Here is a 15,896-nt window from a genome sequence, read left to right on the forward strand (position 1 = left end):
CCATAAAACTCCAGAAGATTGGCTGTTTGCACATTTATCACGTGAATCTGTGTGGTTATAATTAATATTCGACGACCATATTTCCTTACTAACTACCAATCTGCTATGGTCAAGCCACGATGCAGAACGCGAAGCCCATGATGCTAGATCGAAGCCTACCGTAGGCCTACTGTTACCCAGGTATTGACCCAATCGAGATGCCACCATCCTTGATATCAGCAACATGCAAGCCCCACAAGCAAAGATCTAGCAGAGATATAAATGCAACGTCTGAACTAGCCTCCACCCCGTCCGCCATATGCAGCCCTGTGGCGATAAGAAGCAAATATTTGAACAAGATTCGCATCTCCAACTTTTCTCCCTGCATCATGATTTCGTTCCTCAGGAAACCATGACAAATTGTCCATAACCCGGCACGCCCCCACAAGTCACATAGATCACATACGGCCCTGGCTGTGCAAGATTTCGATTTGGTGGCATCGTAGCGGTCAGTTTTTGGCCCGTCGCACCAGCCACGTAACCAGTGGTGTCAAGGAACAGCATGCGGTGATTCATGTGCAAGCTATGCGTCACATAACCCCCATGATACAGCACGACCGCACAAGCCGTGTTCCCGCCAGGCGCTGTAAATGAGACTGCGAATTCACTGCCGTCTGCTGTAAGGGTGGTGGAGGACAGGACGATATCTGTTGGGCGGGTGGGATTGTTTTGCAAGTAGGGAGGCGTGTAGATCTCCACACGGAACTCTGTCACGTAGTCTTCCGACGGGGTTTGGTTGGGGACTGGGGTTAGAACCGGCTGTTGGACTGGGTTCGAGCCGGCAACCATGAGTGTACCGTCGAGCAGGAGAAGAGCCACGGAGTGATACAGACGTGCAATTGTGGACTTGGCACCGGTCGAAAAGCGTGAACCCACGGGCTTGGAAGGATCATAGATTAGAGCTTCGAGGGTTGGGTCAGTGGCCAGACCGAATCCTTGGGCTCCTTGACCGCAACCATTGACCCAGACGACAGTTCCGTCGGGAAGCAGAGTGCCTTCTACCATACCTCGGCCTTCGGGCATTGACTCCATCTCCCACGTAGGATTGGTTGACAGGGGCTGAATGACACCGCAGCTGGGGTCTGTTGGACTTGTAATATCTTGATAAGCTCCTCCACCGCAGACCACGATCTCAGGTGCCCATCCATTCGAGCTTGATAATGGGAGAAGCACACTGCCACCTGTGTTTGGATACGTGCGGAACTCTCCTTCCAGATCTGGGAGGGTAGTGACAGTCTGGTTACCGGCCACGTTAAAGATCTCAGCAGACTTAGAGACGAAGATGAACAGGTTGCCATTGTTCAAGAGGTGGACGAACGGATACATGTAGTAAGGCTGATTCTTCTCTAAGATAGCCAACGGAATGCTTTCACCGCTCGAAAAGCCGTCGGCATTCAAAATCTCGTAAGTCGGGTTATTGTTGGCAGGAACTGTAGGGTCAAGTCCATTGAGGCTTCCAGAAGCCACGAATATACTGCTATCGGGCATGGTCTGTGCTGTGGCATACCATCTCGCACTCGACAACTTGTTGCCAGGCTCGGCCCAATTTGCTCCATTCAAACTTGCATCAGTCGCAGAGCGCGTGAGATATCGAATGGCTGTGAACCCATCTCCAACGGTGGGATCAATGAAACTGAGAGGTGCATTGCCACCGAGGGACACCCAACGTCCATCGGCTAGGAAAGCGCCGCCGGAGCAGAAAGCATTGGTCTGAATGTTGGGTTAGCCACCATAATGTTGATCAAGGGTGATTGTACCCACGTAGTACTGAAGTCCTACAGCTTTATTCGTTTCAGGGTCATATTCTGCGGAGTAGGCATATTGGCCGTCAGGAAGCTTAAGCTGAGTGTAATTTTCCACCTTGTCAAGGAAAATCACTCGCCCGTTCGGCATCAGACCTGCATGCATAGCTGGCACGCCGGATTCACCAACAATATTGAAGAAACCTGCATTCGGAGACGCGGGAGCAGGAGATGGGCCTGGTGCAGGGACTTCGGGAGGACCTGAGCACGGCCCGCTTTGACATCCACTGCCGCAATGAGCAGTTGTGTTCCCACAGAACTAGAAAATGTTAGCGATAGAGCCATGAGAACGGCAGACTTGAGCAGTTACCCCGTAAAGAGAACAACAAGGACCGTTTGGCCAGTCACCACAAACGGTGTTCCCATTTCCAGCGCCACAAGTACCATCAGTAGTATCACCGCCATTTGCAGGCGCACTCGAAGGCGAGCCCAGCACAGGCTCTTGGGTACCCGACGCCGCTGCAGCCGTAGTGGACGTTCCAGTGTCGCCCCCAGTACCACCGGCAGCGCCATCACATCCACTTTGGCAGCCATCCCCACAATAAACAGTGGTGTTACCACACCATCCGTACTGGGAGCAGCAAGTTCCGTGATAGTTGGCGGCGTCAGGATCGCAAAGGAGGCCACCGTGCGATGGTCCACAGCTGCCGTCAGTAGAGTAAGCTCGAGGAACGAGGTCTTGAAGGGAACGAGGTTTGTAGTGCTGCATTAGCTTATGAGCATCGTGTCTGAAGAAATCTGGAGACGAATGGAGAGGCGCTTTGAGGCAGCTGGAACAAGTCAGTACCAAGGCTGGCATGCCATGCGACTGTTGGTAGATAGCTCACGTCATATCATCGGCGCAGGACATGCCGCTCAAACATGCAACCGAGCCAGGAAGAGAAGCGTCACAGGATAAGTCAACTTTGTAATTGACGGGGATATTGGCCATGACTCGCCGGAGGCAGAGGCCGATCGAGAGGGCAAGTGACGTCTTCATAGTGAATGACCTTTTGTTCTTTTGGATGTGCGGTTTGATGGCAGATTATCAAGGTGAAGGTGAAGATGTAGAATGATTGTCAATTGGAAGTGAACATGAATTATAAGGTCGGAACGAAAGACCTCGGTCTACTTTACTCCGGATTTTGGCCAAGTATCGGCAATGTGGTATCAGATCTGGTCGCTCGTCCTCGAGGTAATTATTACTTTATAGTCCCTCGTGGCCGGGTAAGATCCGGATTTGGAACGGATGTGAATTAGATACTACCTCGTTCCCTTCCAAAGAGCAAATCAAGATCCCCTTTCGATGCAGCAGGTAGAATCTCAATCAAACGAGTGTCGGCTTCTCAGATGATATAGTACCGCCTAGGTCTCAATTTCTTGCAAAGAGCGGATGGTGACCAAAGATGTCAAAAGTGAGGAAAAGGAACGGATCATACCTACATAAGTAAAAAGAATAGCTCAACCTCCTAAAGTATCATTAAGTGCATCTTCATTACTGGCTCGACTGGACAGAGATTGCCATGGGCAACACATGCTCCCACACATTGATTCAGTGGCTATTTTGTGCTCACCGCTTCCCTGTTTTTTGGCGCGGCTGCATGCACTCGAGAAAAGCCCGCCGTGGCAAATACGAGGGGGTGCAGATATCAACGTCCAATAGGCGTTTACTTGAATCATCGTTTAGCCTATAGATGCGTGTTCGCGCTCCTCTCGAATGCACAGGCATGTCGCATCTAACGGCATCTGCTGCCGCGCGACTGAAATACCTAGCTTCGTAGCGAGACTTGGGAATTGCTCCTTCAGGTCAACAGCCTGTCTGTCCAAAGGTTTCAATTACGTACGTTAGAGTGACCGTTATGATTCAACGCTCCATGCCGGCCTCCTTTTGCGCTGGTTTTGGGGACGGCATCGCATGCTGTATCGTGCGCTTCACATCAGGCTTGAGTGCCTCAGGAACGAGAATGCCCTGCATGCATCTCCATCATTCGGAGCAGGGTTCTCCACAAATGATCTACAGCGTATGACGTCCTGCAGCAGTGCATGAACGAATCAGCGTGCTGAGGTACCTGGGCTCCCAAGGTTGCAGGAGAAGAGATCAAAGTAAGTGATGCTGGGAAGGACCTCCCGTAATCAACCAATCAACCGCTTGGAATATGCCGATCCCTATTTTTAGCTCACAGAGCCTTGTAACTGGTCGCTTGAGACGCTGATAGCATCGTCGCTTTCATGCCCCCTTACGCAGGCCTATATTTACACTACGGTACTGCGTATCTACTCATATGCTCGAATAGGCTGGCCATTGATTCGGCTCAAAATTGTTGCTGTGGCAAAAGTACCATCCTTTCGGACCAATTCAAACATCCCGTCTATTCGTATGGGAACACCCCCTTTCCCCATAAAAAAAAGGCCCCCCCCAAAACCCCCCCCCCCCCCCCCCCCCCCCCCCCCCCCCTTAAACCCCCGGAGGAAAAAAACCCCCCTTTTTTTTTTTTGGAAAAAACCCCCCCGGGGGAAAAAAAAAGGATGTACACCCCACCATGATTTAGTTTCTATCCCCACTCCCAAGCCTCCAAGCTCTCAGAGGCAGCGCCTGCAATTTCAACGCGGCAGGCCTGATATATAACGCAAATGTAATCGCACCAACGATCACGCAAACAACATTGGTGATGTAGTATCCATCTCGCGAGATATCGCATGTGCCGCCACCGTCGAGACAGCGGTGCTTCTCGACTTCGGCGACGCAGTTGAAGGAGGATGTAATGAGGCCGCCCTTGAGATCTTTTTCTAGGGGAGGAGAGGTGGGTGGGTGGCAAGTTGCGACGGTGAAATAGTCGACGAATTTGAGGATGAAGAAGCGGGGGAATGTACCGCCCAGGTTCGAGACACTGACATGAATGTTAGAAGGTGGTTCTGAAAAGATGGCATAAGGAGAGGGTGGGAACGTACGTTGCGAGCAGGGTCATATAGGTGCCGCCAATGGCTGGATCGGCGATCTTTGCATGGAAAGCTGAGATGGCGACGAACATGACTGTGCTCGTGAAAGTGGAGAAGATGTGTGAGGCGATTACCGTGAGCAAATACCAAGGCTGTACGCCGTCGGCGGGGAAAATCATGACGACCAGTTGGGCTAGGCAAGCTGCGACAAGGCGGCCAATGAAGGCCCAGCACCAGACGTGGATTGGGGGATTGGAGGTGGACCAGCGGCCAGCGTAGTAGCCTAGACTGATTTCGAAAGGGAAGTCAATAAGGACTGTGAGAGCCATGTCTTCTTGACTGAACCCCTTGTCGATGAGCTTGAGGTTTGTGACGGCATCGTTGGCTTGGAAGCCAATTTTGGCGATGAGATGGATTATGATGATGCTTTGTATATTCCTGAGTTTAAGGACGCCGAGCATGCTTTTATAGACTTCGAGGATGCCGTCCCTTTCTTTGGTTTTGTCTTCTTTTTTCAGGATGGCGAGACCGAGGGTTACGAGCAGGTAGCCCCAGCCCCAGAAGGTGAGGTAGCCGCCTAAGGTCATGACGCCTTCAGTGCTGGGCGTAGAGCGGAACCAGCGATTGGCGAAGTGAGGGGAGTTGAAGGCAAGGAAGACGGTGTAGGAGAGGAAGTGGCCAGCAGTAAGACCGACAGTTTGCGCGGTGGAAGCGTAGGAGAGGTTTTGGGGGGATAGCAGTGTGAGAGCCCACCCATCGACGGCAATATCTTGTGTCGCGCACAGGAAGACCAGGAAGAACCACCACCATGTAAATGACCACACGCCTGAGCCATCGCTTGCACCGGCAGCAACCATCATTTCTTTGACCCTCCCCCCAAGATATATCATCCCTATACCTGAGCACACCTGAATAGGCATGATCCAACTTTTTCTCCTTCCCAGCCTCGGACTCCATACTGCATCCACAATTGGACTCCATAGTAGCTTCAATGAATATGGGTACGACGCCAATGTGAAGACCCCTATTTGTCCGTACGAAAGATGTTGTTTTAGAAGAAAAGGCACAGATCCAGAAGCCAATCCCATGGGTATCCCTTGTAGAAAGTATAGAAGCACTAAGAGTAGGAAATTCCGTCTATCTTGTCGCGGCAGGTCAAAGAAACTCGAATTCGGATTCGGCGTTAAGGGTGTCTGTGGTGGCTCGTTGTCGAGGGTGAAGCTCTCCCTGCTCATAAGATGGGCGGTTTGCGAGGCTGCGGTTGGGGACTCGAGGGACGGGTGCTTCCGCCGCATCTCGAGGTGAGAATCCATATTCCCGTTGGTGTGGCCGTTCTGGCCACCCGACGACGTCGACGAGGGCTGGTCTGGCTCTTGGAGAGAAGGCTTCTGAGATTTGCGTCCCATTTGAGAGTCGTCTGAGTCTAAGTCGAAGTTCGATGGGGAAGTCAATGCTCGAGCTTCTTCGCCGTCAAGATTGGCTGTTGAGATAGGTTGCGGAAGTCTTCGGGAGCTCGATCCTGTGCGTGTGTCTGTTCCCTGCTCTTCACTATTGACCTGTGAGATCTGGCGGCTTGGTTCAGTGAGATCTGGCTCTCGGAAAGATGGTCTGAGCAGCTCTAGTTCTATGCTATTGTGCGACTGGTTAAATGGTAAAGTAGTAAGTTCCTGTTCCTGCACCTCCGGTTGTAGGATGTTGTAGAGAAGAGTATCGCCTGATAGAGTAGGCATTCACGTAGCCAGAGAGATAACCTTTTCGAGCCAGCTCGAAAAGACTCGTGTCTTAGTCATAGCATGCCGTCACAGACAAGGTTAATGGCGGATAGTCGTTGTGGACACGATTCTTTTTCCTTCATCACATGACTTCGCGATGCCAAGAAACTGAACGCGCTTACCCTATCGAGAATGGTTACATGTAAGTAAGAACCTCATATCTCATATGGTCTCCAGCTTGTACATATACATCAGCCTGAATGATCTACACATGTTCGAGGTCTACAGACCCTGCCAAACTGTGATTACGACGCCCAGTTGCAATCCAAGTGCTACTTGCCAACGCAAAGTGACTCCAGAATAGTGACTGCAATCTTTACCCGTAACCAACTTCACGCTAGGAGTTACCCGCTACTTCAGGTCTCCAAGTCAATCACTCTCACAGCTATACCTATATCAACTCTCTTACGCTATCAAGGGATGAACCATGGATCACTTTCAAGGCATCACTGCTCAGATCATTTCGAACGGACAGGTCCTGGACTTTTACGATGATCCTGACGCACCTGAAATTCCAGAGAGTCGTGCGCGCCACCACTACGTTGAAGCGGTAGCTGGGTCCACTTTTCAGGTGAAAGTGAACCTGACACACCGGTTCAACTCCTGCGGAATGAAGGCTGAGGATGCTGTCAAAATCTCGGTCGTACCTGATGGTAACAATCGCGGCGGGCGGGCAATTAAATATACCAAGAAACTTCTTCGGGAGAGTTTCTCACGGGTGTATCTCCGCAGTCATACTTTCACGGGTCCCAAGCACTTCTGCAAAGAGACTGGACAATGGATGCAGAGTGACTATTCCTTTGGCAATCTCGTCCTAAGTATACTATGTCTTTCAGTCTCAATTAAATATCACAATTAGTCTGACGCGACCCCTAGAAGAGACCCCAGATCCTGGTTTTTCCGTCAAACAAGCTGAGGACCTCGGCAAAATACAAATTACTGTCGAACGCATCAAGGTGGAAGAGCGCCAAGTGGCGTACGTCCCGAGTACGATACCTATTGAAACGATAAACGAGGTCCCGGAGAAAGCATTGAAAGGACGGTCCATTGAGACTACCGTCAGGTAAGGCGGGCCAGGGAAACCTCTATGGTGTTGACACTGAGAAGACCTAATTTAGATTGGCAAATACCCGTCCTACTTCCGCTTCCATTCATTCTCACATTTCTAAAAGCATCAGTGGGGAAGCGGGAAAGCCTGTGGTATTCAACATATACTACAGATCAAGACGTAGGTACCATCTCTTGGGTTGTAAGATGCCCAATCCTGATCTTCAAAGGTGCCTTGCAGATGATGGGATGCATTCCACGAAGCCCTTCCCCAGAATCCCAATCCCCCGATGATGATGCCACCGCTCCCGAACATGCACTCCGAGAAGTGCGAGACCTCCGCGTGAGTCCAATGTCTGAGCTTCGAATCGAACGGGAACTGATACGGCTACCCTCGTACAGGCTCGGCTTGCTCTCTTAGAACGTGGCCTCAACGTCAAGTCCGAATCGTCGAGTGCTGCCACGGGAGTCAAAAGGGAACGCGAGGAAGAAGGCAACGAAGGGTCCCGTCAAAGACGTCGGACTACCGTCAAGATTGAGCATGTCGATCTTACTGACGACTAGATCGCGTTCGAGAGAGTTGCATCCATATGATATGATACAACGTGAACTTCGCATTACGTCGTTGGGCGTCGATGGCATACCCAATCCAAGGCGTGTAGATGGGTAGCAGAGCTCAGCGAACGATCGCGGCGAGCGTGAGATACCCAATCCATAGCATCTAGATGGGCAGCAGAGTTTGACAAATGGATCGGCATATCGGTGGCATAACCAGTCAATTGCGTGTCAGACAGGCGACAGAGCTTAGCTGTTCATCAGTGGAAGGGAAATGTCACACGACTAGTGAATAAATGGTGATTCCTTAATATGTTGAAGATGTTCAAGACAACATCGTGACTGGCATTACTCACTGACGCCCCAATAAATTTATAGATACCTCGATCTCAGAGCCTGACTAATCGTACTCATCCTACTCGCCACACTTCCATGCGTCATCTCATTCGCCAAATGTTCCTCCAACGCACTCTGTGTCACGCTCGCCTCATCTAACTCGCTAAAACTGCTTCCCATACTTGGCGTCCCTTCACTCCCTTCCTTCGCCATACGTCTCTGCCTAGGCGAGAGCGTTGAGAGAGCGTTATGCTGTGGCGGTCGGTTCTGCGATTGGGACTGTGATTGCACAGACGATGAGGATGAGTGGGCAGTCTGTGGTAGGTTTGAGGCTTTGGGTTTTGTAAGGGTTGCGGGCGGCGACCTGCGTGAGGTTGGTCGCTTTGGAGATATTTTGAGGGTGGAGCTGGGGTCTGTAGGCATTGGTGGTGTGAAGGGACGAGCGTCTGAGAAGGGAAGAAAGGGTGGAGAGTCCTCGTCTTCCTCATCTGCATCGGACAGAGGGTTGAGGGGAGCTTTGGAGGAGGAGTACCGTGGTCGACGGGCAAAGGCTCGGCTGCGAGACAACGGGTGGGGAGCATCATCGGATGAAGAAGAGGAAGACGAGTCGCTGGCTATGGCCGAAGGGCTAGCTTCCCTGCCAATCGGACGCTGCTGTTGTTTTGGAGATGCTTCAATAGATCTGCCAGAATTTTCGCGACTCCGGGCTCGCTGGGCAAAAGAAGAATGTCTTTCAGTAGGCGTTCGTGGCGAAGCAGGGATTTGAGTGACAGTATGGGTTGAGGCTGTTCGAGACATTGGGACTAGGAACCTAATGAGCAACGGTAGTGATGGGAAGAACAAGGAAACATACGTCGTGCTGCTCGTGGAAATACTGTACTTGCTTCACCATGAGAGGTTGTTCGCTCTTTCGCTCTATGTGATAGTGAAGTCGGTACTCGCGATCCTGTGCGGGATCAGCAAGAGTGAAGCTGGAAGTCGAACGTTCCATACCTCCACTGCCTCCTCTGGTCATGGCGTATCCTCCTACCGTACCGCTACCCGATACAGAGCCGGGTGTTGGTGACGCACCCGACGAGAGCCTATTGGCTTTTTGCAAACCAGCTCTGACCTGGGACAGCTGTCTTTCGTAGAGCAGTGCTGCCTGTTGCGATAGGAAGGTAAGGGATACATTGAATCGCTCGGCGCTAAAACAACAAATCAGTACTGGCCCTTTCGATGGTGTCTTGAGGCTTAGGTTGACACACGTTGCGTGCCCTTCATTACCAGTCAGCACCCGCCCAACGCATTTGCATATCCACAAATCTCACAGTCTATGTCTCGCCCCTTGGCTGTAGCTTTCGATAGCAGATCAGAGAGCTCTCGATCTTTCTTCCCATTCCACTCCACCTGCTATGCATTAACCCTGTTTGTGCCATATCGCGAGACTGGGAAGCTCACGCTTGGTGGATCAACAAAGTCGCCTCGAGGGAATGGAAGGCGAACGAAGACTGTGTAGTGGACATAATCTGGTTCGGTTGGTGATTGTGGCAGGTCTTGATCTAAGTGTTGAGCCATATGTCGCGAGGAAGAACCATATGTGTGCCTGGATCGACATGAAGGATGGAAGGGATGGAAGTGAAGCATCGAAGGATGCATGGGCTCGGGACCAGATCCCTGCAGCAGCAGCTTCCTTCGGCTCCACACGGGAGCTAAACTCAAATTGTATCCTAGCTAGTGGCTATCTGTTGGCGACTAAGGTACGAGTGAACATGAAACGCATATGTGCTCATTTTAGCAACAATCAAAGTTATAATAAGTTGGGGGCCTAGTACTTCATAAGAGCATCTGCTTGTATCCACTCAGCTACATACCTTCGAGCTCAAAACACGAGACGAAGACTTCTGATCCAATTCGCACTAAAGTGACAGTCACTAAGCTTAAGGCTACGCATCTGTAACATGCAACGCTAAGTCTTGAAATCGAGCATATGATTTCGAGAGCCCGTTCTGGTTATCATTGGGCTGCCCGATGAGACTTCTTGCCAAATGAGACTCATTAACAGCGCGATTGTTGTACTTTGTGTTCTACAAGATCGGCAATCTAGAGTTGTCTGAGCTCGGATTTCGACGACTGGAAGTGTAGTTGACGTATCCTAAAGAAAGCTTCATTGATACAAATGTTTACAGTTACATCACAGGGACGACATGAATGAGAACGACGAGGAAGATATCGAGCCACTGCGATACCAGCCCGGAACCTATGAGTATGGGGAAAGAAATCAGGCAACACGCAAAACCATGTAAACGCCAAAGCTTCTTGCTTCTCTGCCGTATGAAAGCAATCAAATCTTCTCCGAGGGCGAGACTTCCCGAGTCTGACCATGCTCAAGATCCCCAAGTACACCAATGTGCGCAAATTTCCTCGACTGACTTGGGTCAGAGGGGGTCTGCTGTAGGTTCAAGCTTGGATCAGAACCCGGACTGGTCTTCATTCCGCTTTCTCCTGACCCGGAGCCGAATTTGCCAGTGGCGCGACTAAACAAGGGACGCGTCGTAGGCAAGCAGGCGCTGACAATGGCAATGCATAGTTCGACCATTGTCCAGATATTGACAGGGACATCGGACCCTTAGGAATTTGTCAGAGTAGATTGCACATTGAGATCGAGAAAGGCAGAGCTTACAGCTGGGGTCTGCATGAGAGAGCTCGTGGATGACAATGCACCTATAGATGCTGGCAAAACAGACGCTGTGCGCCATTAGCCTGCTTTTGTAAAAGGCATTAAATCGGTACTTACAAACCACCAAGAAGGAACATGCCCATGATTTGGATCTTCTGCTTCGTGGGCTTTTGCAGCGCATACAGTAAGGGCATTGGCAAAATCAAGATTGCAAAGTCAGTCAGGACGTTGAAGGCCGCGATGATGGTCGCTCCGATATCAGTATTGATGCAATAGTGTTTGACCAAAGGGTTCCAGTTGGAGTCAATCGGCATACACTGGAAGATGGCTGCAAAGACCTGCGTGATACTGTAGCAAGCAACGAAGATGCCGACTACCCATAGAATGATGACGAAGTTGCGGCTGACGAAGAAAACTCTCTTGTATAAGTACAAGATTGAAGCTTTGATGGTGAACATAGCAAAGTTATAGATGACTTCGGCGGAAATAAGCACCTTTGAAGATATCAACATCCGACATTTGCCCAATTCTGATACTCAGTACGAGATTTTGATGGCATACCTGAGCGAAGCCTGCGGGATTTTTGAGAAGGATCAGATGTTTCCCAGACCCGAAATGTAAACCTAATCCAGAGATTCAACACATGTCTATAGAAGTAGTACAGGGGATTGCCCACCAACGCAATCACATATGAGAATGCCGAGTGTAAAGAGCTGCAGATTGACACCATCAGTGAACGGCTTTGGATACAGGTAGCCGTTAAGGCAAGATCGAGAGCTCGACGAAATGGGTATGGTCTTACCAGCCCAGCAACAATTAGCCAATCATCTGCTTCATATCTGATCTTGCTCGACCGACGAGAGAGGAATCTTAAGAGAACAGCAGCACAAGCAATGGGAAAGCAAATGGCATTCGTTGCAATGATATTGGGGACTTTGTTATCAGAGATGTGTTTTTCCTGATACAGGATCTCTGCTGGGGAGGGCATAGAAGCCATATTTTTGGGAGACTGGGTGGTCAACGCTCGACAGTGAAATGGGCTGTGGTAAGCAATTTGTACAGTGTATTACTTTAGGCACGTAACAAGCGCATGGGACAAACATTAGAATGAGAGGCCTGACCTTGACTTTAACATTACTAACATGTCCGGGAACTTGGATTAAATCTCCTCGTTTCTGCCCGGGTGCAAGCACGAAAGCATCGAAAGGTCCAAGCGATGTTGAACATCTGCACCATGATCCTAGTGGTGTTTCCAGGAACGCAGGTCAGGGTGTTTACAAACAGTAAGATGCACAGCCTCGGTTACGATTGGTCGGATCCCCTTAATCAGAGCGGGAGTTCCCTAAAGCAGCCACGCGAGCATCATCGTACCACACTGTTGCATATCTAAGGGCGCTGATCTGCGAGGTTTGATTGGAGCGCGAGGTCAGTCCCCACAAACACAGATGGTGTCAATTTGTCAGGGTGGAAACCTTCTTCTTTCATGAACTTTGAGTTTTGACGGGATCAAAAGTTCCGATCCGATGAATAGGAGCTCGAGGAACATTCTCCGATCTGGGGAAACAGACCCTTGAGGCTCGCATCAACATCCGTGCGCCATGCAGCTCGCTCTGCATATGAGACGAGATCGCCCCTTGGTGGAGGGAGCCGGTCTGAAGGAAGGAGCCGTCAGGAATAGGATGAGTTTCGAGGTACCGAGAGAGCATTGCAGTCTCGGCTTTCCTTCTCCGAACACCTGTCTCCATCCTTCACAAACACTCGGCCCCCTCTTCACTGTCACAAGCTGATGAAGCTTTCAGAACCGTTTTCTGGCCTCACTTGCTGCCATGGAAAATTCAGATGAGATAATTACGCAGCAGGTTGATCTGGACGTTGATTGGAGCGCGAGAAGCGCATAAAGAAATCCCACTAGTCATATAAGGTAGCTAGCCTTGAACGCGGACTCTGCACTACCATTCTCCGCATATCCGTAGGTGCAGGACGCGGAAGATGAGTTTCAGATCTGGAGAAGTATGAGCTTCGTGGCGGATCCGAATCCGAGTACCCCGTCGTAGTCTTGATAATTGTTCGTGATATCCAAAGCGTTACTGCACGACGTATTTTCAAAAAGGTGTTCCTGGACAAAAAAGAGAAAACAGGTCAGCCTAGTTAGAGGTATCGGAAACAACGGTCAAAGAAGACTTGAAGTGTCGTGAATATGTGCGGTAGTCAGTTCATTCTGACCCAGCGGTAGCACCCACCTCCATATGGAAATCATCACCCATCATTTCCGGTGCCTTATTCACTATTGCCTTCAACGCCTTCTGCTCGGCCCCTGTTAGTCGTTCATCTTGCTACCGTCCAATTCGATACCATCACTAAAGAAGTTAGGTCTTCAGTAACTGCAATTCCAGACTCGATGGCGGGACTAAGAGTCTTGGATATCCTCGAAGCAGGTGCCTCAGCTTGGACTGCGACAGAGGTAGAGCTTACGAGTCTACAGAGAGAAATTAAAACTGTCTTTAGAATAGGTGTGCTTGTCAAGAAGCCCACTGTTGAGGTTGGTATCGAGTAATCCGCCTCGTTGTAATTCGCATTCAAAACTGTTTCCGCGGTCGGCATGAGCGCCGTATTACGGAAAGTGATCTCCTTGACCCTTTTGCTATCAGAACAGCAGGTCTGATTATCTGGGTACGGGCAAAATGTTCAATTGCCGTAAGTGGTGCTATTCAAACTATATTCGAAATCATTGTCCACGATAGGGACTGCAGTGTCACATCATTAATCATGCGGATCTTAGCTGTCGACAAGAAACACGAGAAAGAGATTACGGATTGGCTAGTAGATTAATGATGAAGTTGATGAGGTTTTTTTTTAGTTTTGATAAAAGGAAATAAAGAAAGGACAATCAGGACTTCGCCAGCTTTTGTCTGAACAGACTCCCATCCAACTCAAACCATTGTCTCCTGAGCAGTAAAGGTTTTGTCTTGCATCTAGATGCCGGGCTGCACATACACTGAAGTTGGCGGAGGGGTCGCAAGGAACAATGTCGGGAATCTGCACAGTCTGAAGGTGTTGGAATTCAGCATCTCAGCCCTATTGTACTTGGCAACAACTATAAGTAGCACACAAACTCCATAGAAAAACAATAAGCCGTCATCAATTTCAACAGGTTATGGCCCGGTTTGATGAAAATCGTCACCACGACGGCTTCCTTCGTAAGGGATTACTAAAGGTATTCTTACGTCGTACATTCAGCCATAGGGTCCCGGTCGACGTCCGCTGCGTTAACCAAGTTGCTACTCACACCTCTACGGCTTCTCAGCGCATTTCCACACCTCTACGCATATCCTACGATACGATATCGACCACAACACTGTTAAAGGTGAGATTGAGGGGCTTAAGGGTCGGATACAGGGGAGGAACCAGATAAGGCGTTAGGGAAGGACTCGACAGTTTAGAAGATGTTAGTGCCAGTGTCAGTGCCAGTGCCAGAGCCAAAGGTGCCCGTGCCCGAGCCAGTGCCGAAGCCCGTACATTTCGAAGTCGAACCAGTCACTCGATATACCCTACAGCAAGTTATCTCGGAAGCCCTACTACGGTAGCACACCCTCTTACGTCCAGAGCACTATTCCCGATTTCCCTACACGAGGGGGGTTTAGGGGTTTAAGGGGGGTTAAAAAAAGGAGGCAATTGTTCTGGGTAACTCGTCCCAGAGTAGTCACACAAACTCCATAGAAACAATAACCCTTTTCTCTGAAGGGAGTAACAGGGTCGTAGTTGAGCAGAATTAACCGAACTGAGACAACATATTGACAAGAAGATGAGTAGGAGCTTACGCATTGCATCGACCAAAACATGGCCTTGTCGAAAGCTTAATTAAATGCTCCTGGAAGATAGGAAGCCCGTGACGGACTGTTGCGGCAAGCAAAGCAGTTTTTGTGATCAGGCTGTGCTGCTGAAAGACGATTCTAGGGAAGCATTCGTAAGGGGCCTCCAGATGACTCGACAGAGGAAAATCAATCTTACCATAATCTTCAGTCTAGGCTCCATGTATGTGCTCGCACTCGTATTATCCTTATGATCAACTAACGTGTGTCACCTGCAGTGTCTGTGTGATTACCATCCTTCGAATCGCGTTCGCAGCTCAATTCGATGCCAACGACCTCACCTATGATTACATAAAAATCTCAATAACCACAGTAATTGAGCCTACACTTGGCATAATAGTGGCCTCCCTACCCATGTTCCCGCCGGCTCTCAAGAAGTTGCTGGGCAGTGAGAGCGAGCATGACTCCCTAAAGGTGCGCTCTAGCAGTACAACCCGGCTTCGCTCGAACGGCATGGATCCATCCCCGGGTTTCCCCAGGCTTGATGACTCGTACCCTCTTGCGGACTTGGAGACGGGTAGAACAACTGAGAACAAAGCCACTAGCTCCGATGGTAGAGCGAATTCTTTCGGTATTGAATATAGCACGGACTCAAGGGGTGAGACACAGCCGTATTCTAGGATCAATGTTCAAAAAGGGTGGGAGGTTCGGTCTGAGTAAGCGATCAAATAGCTAAGCCACGAATGCTATGAAACTTTTTCTAGGTTTCTCTACACTTTGAACGGGAAGTCTTTCGTAGTAATAACATAAGCAAAACCGACAGCGTCACACATTCAGGCAACTCTTTCATAGCTGATCGACCACACCATACTCAATTATAGGCGACCACCAAAGGTAGTTGATGATCGAGATGGTGGCCAGAAGATAAGGCTGTCATTATTCTGCAAGGCTGCAGGCATGC

The 15,896-nt window shown here is 49.9% G+C and overlaps 6 protein-coding genes across 6 annotated transcripts; 2 read left to right on the forward strand and 4 right to left on the reverse strand.

Annotated features, from left to right (window-relative positions):
• Positions 1–381: 381 nt before the first annotated feature.
• On the reverse strand, positions 382–2,820 carry HO173_004738 (uncharacterized protein; the record flags this gene model as incomplete). Its single annotated transcript, XM_037306659.1, has 4 exons — positions 382–1,749; positions 1,801–2,100; positions 2,152–2,611; positions 2,669–2,820. The coding sequence occupies 4 exons, from the start codon at positions 2,818–2,820 to the stop codon at positions 382–384; spliced, it is 2,280 nt and encodes a 759-aa protein (XP_037166597.1).
• Positions 2,821–4,365: 1,545 nt separating this feature from the next.
• On the reverse strand, positions 4,366–6,487 carry HO173_004739 (uncharacterized protein; the record flags this gene model as incomplete). The annotated part of the gene is made up of 2 exons (XM_037306660.1): positions 4,366–4,708; positions 4,770–6,487. 2 exons carry the CDS (start codon positions 6,485–6,487, stop codon positions 4,366–4,368), a joined length of 2,061 nt encoding a protein of 686 aa, XP_037166598.1.
• A 469-nt stretch (positions 6,488–6,956) lies between these two features.
• HO173_004740 (uncharacterized protein) lies at positions 6,957–8,140 on the forward strand (the record flags this gene model as incomplete). The annotated part of the gene is made up of 5 exons (XM_037306661.1): positions 6,957–7,347; positions 7,406–7,592; positions 7,648–7,757; positions 7,807–7,919; positions 7,979–8,140. 5 exons carry the CDS (start codon positions 6,957–6,959, stop codon positions 8,138–8,140), a joined length of 963 nt encoding a protein of 320 aa, XP_037166599.1.
• A 363-nt stretch (positions 8,141–8,503) lies between these two features.
• HO173_004741 (uncharacterized protein) lies at positions 8,504–10,024 on the reverse strand (the record flags this gene model as incomplete). Its single annotated transcript, XM_037306662.1, has 5 exons — positions 8,504–9,178; positions 9,321–9,654; positions 9,715–9,724; positions 9,778–9,856; positions 9,908–10,024. The coding sequence occupies 5 exons, from the start codon at positions 10,022–10,024 to the stop codon at positions 8,504–8,506; spliced, it is 1,215 nt and encodes a 404-aa protein (XP_037166600.1).
• A 766-nt stretch (positions 10,025–10,790) lies between these two features.
• Positions 10,791–12,123, reverse strand: HO173_004742 (uncharacterized protein; the record flags this gene model as incomplete). The annotated part of the gene is made up of 6 exons (XM_037306663.1): positions 10,791–11,074; positions 11,130–11,194; positions 11,244–11,620; positions 11,688–11,749; positions 11,803–11,839; positions 11,929–12,123. 6 exons carry the CDS (start codon positions 12,121–12,123, stop codon positions 10,791–10,793), a joined length of 1,020 nt encoding a protein of 339 aa, XP_037166601.1.
• Positions 12,124–15,105: 2,982 nt separating this feature from the next.
• Positions 15,106–15,655, forward strand: HO173_004743 (uncharacterized protein; the record flags this gene model as incomplete). Its single annotated transcript, XM_037306664.1, has 2 exons — positions 15,106–15,158; positions 15,214–15,655. 2 exons carry the CDS (start codon positions 15,106–15,108, stop codon positions 15,653–15,655), a joined length of 495 nt encoding a protein of 164 aa, XP_037166602.1.
• Between the last annotated feature and the right edge of the window lie 241 nt (positions 15,656–15,896).

Source organism: Letharia columbiana, assembly GCF_014066305.1.
Source record: "Letharia columbiana isolate WasteWater2 chromosome Unknown Sc0000012_s0, whole genome shotgun sequence".
NCBI lineage: Eukaryota > Fungi > Ascomycota > Lecanoromycetes > Lecanorales > Parmeliaceae > Letharia > Letharia columbiana.